The sequence below is a fragment of the Tiliqua scincoides genome, chromosome 5, assembly GCF_035046505.1.
Source record: "Tiliqua scincoides isolate rTilSci1 chromosome 5, rTilSci1.hap2, whole genome shotgun sequence".
NCBI classification, from domain to species: Eukaryota; Metazoa; Chordata; class Lepidosauria; order Squamata; family Scincidae; genus Tiliqua; species Tiliqua scincoides.
Genome location: NC_089825.1, coordinates 126,837,368 through 126,845,318, shown reverse-complemented (window position 1 = coordinate 126,845,318; position 7,951 = coordinate 126,837,368). Strand labels below are relative to the sequence as shown.

At 50.7% G+C, this 7,951-nt stretch overlaps 1 protein-coding gene across 3 annotated transcripts; it reads left to right on the top strand.

The window, feature by feature from the left end:
* Window positions 1-84: 84 nt before the first annotated feature.
* TRAPPC1 (trafficking protein particle complex subunit 1) lies at window positions 85-7,695 on the top strand. 3 transcript variants are annotated; one of them, XM_066628475.1, is made up of 5 exons: window positions 85-144; window positions 1,257-1,355; window positions 3,744-3,814; window positions 4,005-4,143; window positions 5,597-7,695. In XM_066628475.1, exons 2-5 carry the CDS (start codon window positions 1,257-1,259, stop codon window positions 5,723-5,725), a joined length of 438 nt encoding a protein of 145 aa, XP_066484572.1. In that variant the 5' UTR covers window positions 85-144; the 3' UTR covers window positions 5,726-7,695. The 3 variants fall into 3 exon arrangements, with proteins under 3 accessions (XP_066484572.1, XP_066484571.1, XP_066484573.1); XM_066628474.1 differs by having other exon boundaries at window positions 139-211; XM_066628476.1 differs by lacking the exon at window positions 85-144 and adding an exon at window positions 465-531.
* The last annotated feature ends 256 nt before the right edge of the window (window positions 7,696-7,951 follow it).

Below are 7,951 nucleotides of genomic sequence, written 5' to 3'. Positions count from 1 at the left end.
TGGCACTGCGCACGCGCGGGACAGCTGAGGCGAGTACGGTCTGGCGCGCCTCTACGCATGCGCAGAACAGTTAACCAATCAGCGAGCGCGCAGGAAGTTGAAGGTGTGGGGCCGGGACAGGTTGCCATAGCGACAAGGAAGAAGGTGAGGCACCCCTTTCTCCCCGTAGCTGGCGCGGCGCTCCCCGCAGGCTCGGGGCGGCTGCTTCCAGGTGACTCGCGTCAATAAGCCACGCTCAGGAGCAGCAGCAGGGCAGGCAGCCCCGAGGACGCTTCTCTCTCGGGGTGCTTGGCCTGCGGAACTCCCTGCCACGGGGGGCGGGGCGGGGCCTGCCTGGCTGGCGAGGGCTGGACTGAGAGGTCCGAGCGCGGGTCCAGGCGCTGCTCCGGCTGTCCCGCTCCCGACGCAGCAGCTCTTCTGGCGCTCCTGCAGGGGAGGCCTTGCAGCGGTGGGGGGGGCGCGCGGGGCTCTCCTGCGGGTCCGCCTGCCTTTGGGTTGCCGTAGCGGGTCGCTTCGGACGAGCCCTGCAAGGTGACGAATCCCGCAGACCGCCTGAGAAGCCTCCAAGCTCCCCCCCCCCGACAGGCCGGGAGGTCTTACGGGCATCAGCGATGCGCACGGCGCCCGCAGACCCCTCCCTGCCCGGCAGTCTCAAGTTCACTGCAGGAGGCCCCGGAGGAAGGGCCAGAAGCGGGGCAGGGCCGGGATCGGGGCCCCGTCAGGCTCCGCAGGAAAGGGGAGCTTTAGGGAGCAGTGCCGCCAACCCTCCCTCCCTCCTGCAGTGCTGGGCGGGGGCAGAAGCACTCTGTGTGGGGGAGCTCTCCGTGGTCGGAGTCCCGGGATCAGGGAGCACCGAGAGCTGCGAGTGCTGGAGGTGGGCGACGCAGGGAGGGTGGCAGAGCTGCAGTAGGGACGCGGTGGGTGCCCATCTCCATCTGTGTGCCTAGAGGAGTAGAAACGCACATGATTTGGAAGTTGTTCTGGTGCTTATGCAGTTTTCTCAGGCTGCTTGATTGCCTTTCTGTGGGCTCTGTTACTGTTCTATGCTGTACTTTTATATTATATTTATGCTGTGTTTTTATCTCAACACTGTTGTTGTTGTTGTTCTCCTTGGCTGATTGTATGTTTTATACTGTAATTTGCACTTCAGTTTTTAATTTGTAGCCCATGTTGAGCACCCCATTAAGGGATAAAAATAGCCTAAAGAAAATAAGTATATACGAGTATGCATATTGGATGTCCTCCTTTTTTTCCAGATGACTGTGCATAATTTGTACATCTTTGACCGCAACGGCATCTGCCTACACTATAGTGAGTGGAACCGGAAAAAGCAAGCAGGCATCTCTAAGGAGGAGGTGAGACTGACTAGAGATATAGAGGAGCCAGGGTGCAAACCTGTGCTCTCGACTAGGAGCCCTGCCTGCTACTCCCAGGCACTTGGGAATTTTGGGTGAGGAAAAGACTTTGGATGAGTTCAGAGGTCCTTGTCAGTATTATCTTGTATGGTTACTTACATTTCAGTCTCATGGGGCCTACTCCCCAGGAAGCATATAAGATTGCAGCCAAAGATACCTTAACACTTTCCTTGTTCTGGAAGCTTTCACTTTCCTGGTCCGTTGAAAGGAGGTTCAGGCCACTGTTGAAATTTGCCTGATGGCCCAGGTCATCCTTTCCTGAGTTTCAAAGCTACTTTAACAGCTGCTGCTACATCCTTTGAAATTGTGAACTCTTAAAGAATGGAGAAATGGGGTGAAGGCCAGACAGGTGTTTGTGAATGTCAAATGTCCATTTAATCTGAATGCCCCTTTGCCACTACTAGTTACTCAAGTAAACGCAAGTGGCAAAGCAAGTGGCAAACCTGTGGTTTTGTCAGTGCTGCATGTATAAGGACTGTACAGAAGAATATGAATCTTTAAAGATCTTTTCGTTATAACTTAGAAAGTCTTCAAGATAGTAAATTTGTAGAACAGACTGATGCTCAAAAATAAGGGTGATAGTAGTTCACTTGTATGTATGTATGTATACAACCCCACAATGTCCATTTGCCAATTCCAGAAGTGAATACATGAAGGTTGTTATGCTTTTTCCTCACTGAGATTGTAACTGGAGACCAGCCCTCTTCAAAACATTTTCTCCTGTCAGTATAGTTACTACTTTTTAATATAACTGTCATATGAATCTGTTCATCTGGCAAGTTGAGTTTGGATAGAGAGATACGCTTTATACTCTTAAGAACATAAGAACAGCCCCACTGGATCAGGCCATAGGCCCATCTAGTCCAGCTTCCTGTATTGCACAGCAGTCCACCAAAAGCCCCAGGGAGCACACCAGATAACAAGAGACCTGCATCCTGGTGCCCTCCCTTGCATCTGACATAGCCCATTTCTAGAATCAGGAGGTTGCACATACACATCATGGCTTGTAACCCATAATGGATTTTTCCTCCAGAAACTTATCCAATCCCCTTTTAAAGGCATCCAGGTCAGATGCTGTCACCACATCCTGTGGCAAGGAGTTCCACAGACTGACCACACGCTGCATAAAGAAATATTTTCTTTTGTCTGTCCTAACTCTCCCAACACTCAATTTTAGTGGATGTCTCCTGGTTCTGCTGTTATGTGAGAGTGTAAAGAGCATCTCTCTATCCACTCTGTCCATCCCCTGCATAATTTTGTATGTCTCAATCATGTCCCCCTTCAGGATTCTCTTTTCTAGGCTGAAGAGGCCCAAACGCCGTAGCCTTTCCTCATAAGGAAGGTGCCCCAGCCCAGTAATCATCTTAGTCGCTCTCTTTTGCACCTTTTCCATTTCTACTATGTCTTTTTTGAGATGCGGAGACCAGAACTGGGCACAATACTCCAGGTGTGGCCTTACCATCGATTTGTACAATGGCATTATAATATTAGCCGTTTTGTTCTCAATACCTTTTCTAATGATCCCAAGCATAGAATTGGCCTTCTTCACTGCCGCCGCACATTGGGTCGACACTTTCATCGACCTGTCCACCACCACCCCAAGATCTCTCTCCTGATCTGTCACAGACAGCTCAGAACCCATCAGCCTATATGTGAAGTTTTGATTTTTTGCCCCAATGTGCATGATCTTACACTTGCTGACATTGAAGCGCATCTGCCATTTTGTTGCCCATTCTGCCAGTTTGGAGAGATCCTTCTGGAGCTCTTCACAATCACTTCTGGTCTTCACAACTCGGAAAAGTTTGGTTTCATCTGCAAACTTAGCCACCTCACTACTCAACCCTGTCTCATAAGGTCACTTATGAAGTGGTTGTAAAGCACCTCTTATGTTCTTAAGACTGGCACTAGGTGGTCTGGGTAAGAAAGTAGGTTGAGAATTTTTTTTCTTCTCCCAACTTCCATATGACTGTGTAGCACCAGGTAGGCGCTAGGAGGTGCTGTGTAGGACTGGAACCCTAAAGTGTCAGGTCTCAGGTCCTCCTAGGGGAAAGGACAGCACTGCTCTTGAACTGATGCATGGTGCAATGTATAAAGTTTGTAGAAAAGTGAAATTAGGGTTTATGTATGTGGAAAGCAAAGTTCAGAACTGTTTTTGTTCTGAACTTTGCTTTCCAGCCTTTCCACATACAGTCAACTGTTCTAGTTTGACTGTTGCCTGAGTGTTCTGATGCAACTGGCCACAAGGTGACACCAGAGGGTAGGAAGTGATTGTCACTGACTTAGCCGAGCATTGATTCCTCCTTCCTCTGTGTCTTCTCTCTCCTGCAGGAGTTCAAGTTAATGTATGGCATGCTCTTCTCCATCCGCTCCTTTGTAAGCAAGATGAGCCCAGTGGACATGTATCCTTTCACCCCAAGAGCAGTAGAGTCCTTTTGGTGGTGCGGGGCGGAGGGAGGAAGTTTGGTCTCTTGCTTTTTTATTTGTGCTACACAAAGTAGGTCTGGACGGAAGGCTGTTTGGAAGCAAGCGTGGTGGGGAAGGTGTTTGTCTGCTCCCTCCTTCTTGGTTTTCCTTAATCCCTCTACCCAGGAAGGATGGCTTTCTCTCCTTCCAGACCAGCAAGTACAAACTGCACTACTATGAAACACCTACTGGGCTCAAGGTGGTGATGAACACTGACTTGGGGGTGGGGAACATCCGGGATGTGCTGCATCAGATCTACAGCTGTGTGAGTGAGGTCTATGTCCCCCCATCCAGTTTTCCCCATCCCTCCCATAATCCTTGGGGTTGACTTCCCATCCACCTTCTGCATGCCAAAAGAGAGGGGCTGGGTGTGGCTGTGCATTGGGGAGGGGGCAGGAGAACTATTTTGAAATGCTACCACTGCCAGGTGATCTCCATTAAATCTGAAGCTGTGTTCTCATGAACGCAAGCTGACAGCCATCTGCACTCCAGAAGGAGTTGTGCTGGAAGATTCCCAAGGTACTGATGACATGCATTTGGTCTACAGCAGTTCGCAAGAAGGATCATGTTGAATTAAGTCATGGGGAGGAACTTCCTGGGTTCTCTGCTCTGCAGAAAGGACCTAATGTTGCTCTTGTGAACAGAGGCACCGAGGAAGGTCTGAGCATCCCCTGCTCCTGCGGTTTTCAAACTCTCTGGGAGTTTGAAACCCGCAAAAGTCTTTGCGGGGGGAGGCAGCAGGGGCAGGGGGAAGGCAGCGAAGTGAGCCCCAGGATCGCGTCACTCAGGGGGCTGCAGGGACTGGGATGCACTCACCAGTCCATGCAGCAGCTGTCCCTTTGTGCGGGGAGCCCTGCGCAAGCACCTGCAGGGCGCCCCAGGTCTCCCCACTCTCCCTTTCCCTGGCCTGGGGAGCCCTGCAAGCGTTCATGCAGGGCTCCCGGCACACAGGGATGGCTGCTGCAGGGACTGGAGGCTGCACCCCAGCCCCCGCAGCCCGATCAGAAGGGAAAGTGGAGTGATTGTGCTCTGCTTCCGGTTTTGCGGAGCGGGGCGCAATCGCTCCGCTTTCCCTTTTCCTGACCTGGGGAGCCCTGCCGAAGGTTGCGCAGGGCTCCCTGCACCCCCGGGAGGCTGCAGGAGGCTTGGGCAAGTGCACCCAAGCCCCTGCAGCCCCCCTGAGTGGCGCGATCCTGTGGATCATGCAGCTGCCTTCCCCGTCTCCTGGCTGCCCCCACCCCTTAAGGGGGCAGAGGCCAGGACCCACAGGCTGGGGCATCACGACACCCCAGTTTGAATACCACTGTCCTACTCTAATAACATGTGAACCAGCAAGTCAGGAGTTGAGGTGCAGCCTGTTCTTGAAAAAGGAATCCAGACCCTTCTCTCAGAAACATACTCAAGCATTCCAGCAGTGACTTCAGTGTATTGAATTTTTCAAGTTTGTGGATCAACACCTGGCTGATTTGGCAGCGGGAACTGAACAGAAGTACTGTGCTACCAGAATATCTCCTGGCTGTTTGGTGGGATAGAGTGATTGTATCTGCGTAAGGATAAACTTAAAAGAAGAAGTTAATGTGAAATTGGGGGGAGGAGTCAGAACAGGACCAGTCATTTGGGAGGCAAGGACTCCAGAGTTCTGTTCCCACCTCCCAAAGACTGCTCTGAGGAGTCCTACCACAATAATTTTGTGACTTGTTCTTCTACCTCCTCCCCAGATCTACGTCGACTACGTGGTCAAAAATCCACTCTGCAACCTGAATGAGACTATCCAGAGTGAGCTCTTTCGGAGCAAGTTGGACAGCTTTGTGCGTGGCCTGCCCTTCTTCTCGGCCCGGGCAGGCTAGTTATTTCCCCCCAGGACTATGTTCCTCATGATGCACACAGACTGATGTCAAGTGGTGAGCTTGGCAGCATCTTGCAGGGAGTGCCACCCTCTTTGGCATTACACCACAATGTGCTTGCCCCCCAGCTCAAGAGGCTGCAGTTGGGTTGCTTTGGACAGGAACTGTTCCACAATGCTCTTACGTCCACTCTGGCAGGATGCCTGTGTTTTGTACAATGACATACCTCCTTCAGTCCTACCCCCTAGTTGGGATCCTGACAGCCACTCATTTTTTTTAGCCCTCCCCACAGTCCTTTGCAAGCCGACCTGTTCCTTCCTGTGTATGGAAGCTACCATTTTCTTTGCTTCATCTTCTTCCCCAACCCCCCACCTCGCTATTTATAGCCAGTCTCTTCTGCTTTTCCAGCTCAGTGCTCTCCAGCCTGGGCATGACATCAAGTAGCCCAGTGGCTGTTGGGACGCAAAGGAACGTAGCAGCAGAAAGTCCCCCCCCCCAAGCGTGCATCATAGAAAGATAGCTCAGCAATATGGTTTCTTATTTATTTCCACTGCCAGGAAGGACCAACAAGTATTGGAGGTAGAAAAACTGTCTGTACCTCTTACGGTAACTGACTTTCATGAATTAAACATCAGTGGATGCATTCTGAATTTAAACCTGCTTTGATTGGCTTCTCAGAGTCCCAGTCCTCTCTTAAGGGCCTGAGGGTCCCCAAAACTCCCCGAGCTTAGCTGACCAGCTTGGTAGGCTGCCTGTTGCTGGCTGTTCTGCTAGCACACCTGCTGCTGTTCCTCTAGCAGCACTTGTACTGTATGGCAGATCAGAGGGTTACAGCGCAATCCTATCCCACCTAGCACTGATGGGACAAGTGTGCACACTGTTGAAATACGCTATAAGGCATGTTGTGGCTGCTTGGAAACGCGTGGCACCGGCACAAAGGCCTGCACCAGTCTAGGCCTGTGCCCGCCAGAGCAGGTAGACACTCTATGGCAGTGTTATTCAAACTGCGGTGCAGCTCTTTAGGGAGGCGCCAGGAACTCAAAGGGGAGGTGCGGGATGTCCTCTTGCAGCGATACAGTCATGCCCCCTGGGCAGAATACAAGCCTGTCTGTGCTTTTTTTTAAAGCAAAAGAAACCGGAGTTGTTCAGCTGTGAGAGTGGCTGCTGCCGCCCCGCCCTCTTCTCCCTCCACTCCGGGGCTGCTGCCTTCTGTGTTCACTGCATGTTGTTTCCAAAGCTCTTTGACTCCAACCCCCATCTGGCAAGTACCGAGCATGCTCAGCTTGCAGTCCTTAACCCTCGCTGATTCTTGTCTGGTTGGTTCCTAGTTCCCAGCCTGGGATCGCTTCTCATCAAAGTGAAATCTCTTTTCAACCCCCTCCCTCTTCCACTCCCCCCCTTTCAATCTCCAAACTTTCCCACTTTCTTCCCCCTCCCCAAATAAAACGCTTCCTATTTTACCAGTCACCAGGGGTCTTAAAGTTGTTTCCTTGCAGTTGGGAAAGGGGGGGGGGGGAGAAAGAGAGAGAAGCACACACTTTACTTGGCCAGGAGCAGAAAAAGGGTACTGTTTTTAAAGTGATTTATTCATCTTGAAGAGGAAAGGCTGTATTTTTAAAATGATGATTCTTGCTATTTGAAGGGAATACTTATCAGCCATTGCTGAAGTGATTGCCAGTCCAATCCTATCCACACTTTCCTGGGAGTAAGCCCCAGTGACTCTAATGGGACTTACTTTTGAGTAGACATGCATAGGCTTGAGCTGTGCATCTTCTAGTATAGGAGACAAATCAGCTTCCTAACCAGACCCTTATCAGCTCTGATATATTTTCATGGTCTGTTTTTGTTTTCCCCACCAGCTGCTGGAAATATGTAATTTTATTAAATTAATAAAGGGTTCAATCCTATCCAAGGAGAATGGGAGAAATGACAGTTGGATTGGGGTCCGGGGGGGGGGGTGTAATGTTGGTCAGACTGGTAATTAATATTAATATATATTTAACATATTATAATAAATATAATATATTTAATATAGTTAATATTTCTGGCCACTTCCTGTTTAATGATGTCACTTCCAGCCCTCAGGAACACGAGGGGGAGTCATGGCCAACAGCCACGGGGGTCAAGGGAGCCACTGGCAGGAAAAGTTTGAGTACCGCTGCTCTATAGGACAGGTGAGAGGGAGGGCAGAACAGAAGTGAGAAGGGGAAGTAAAGGGGCAGGGGTGTG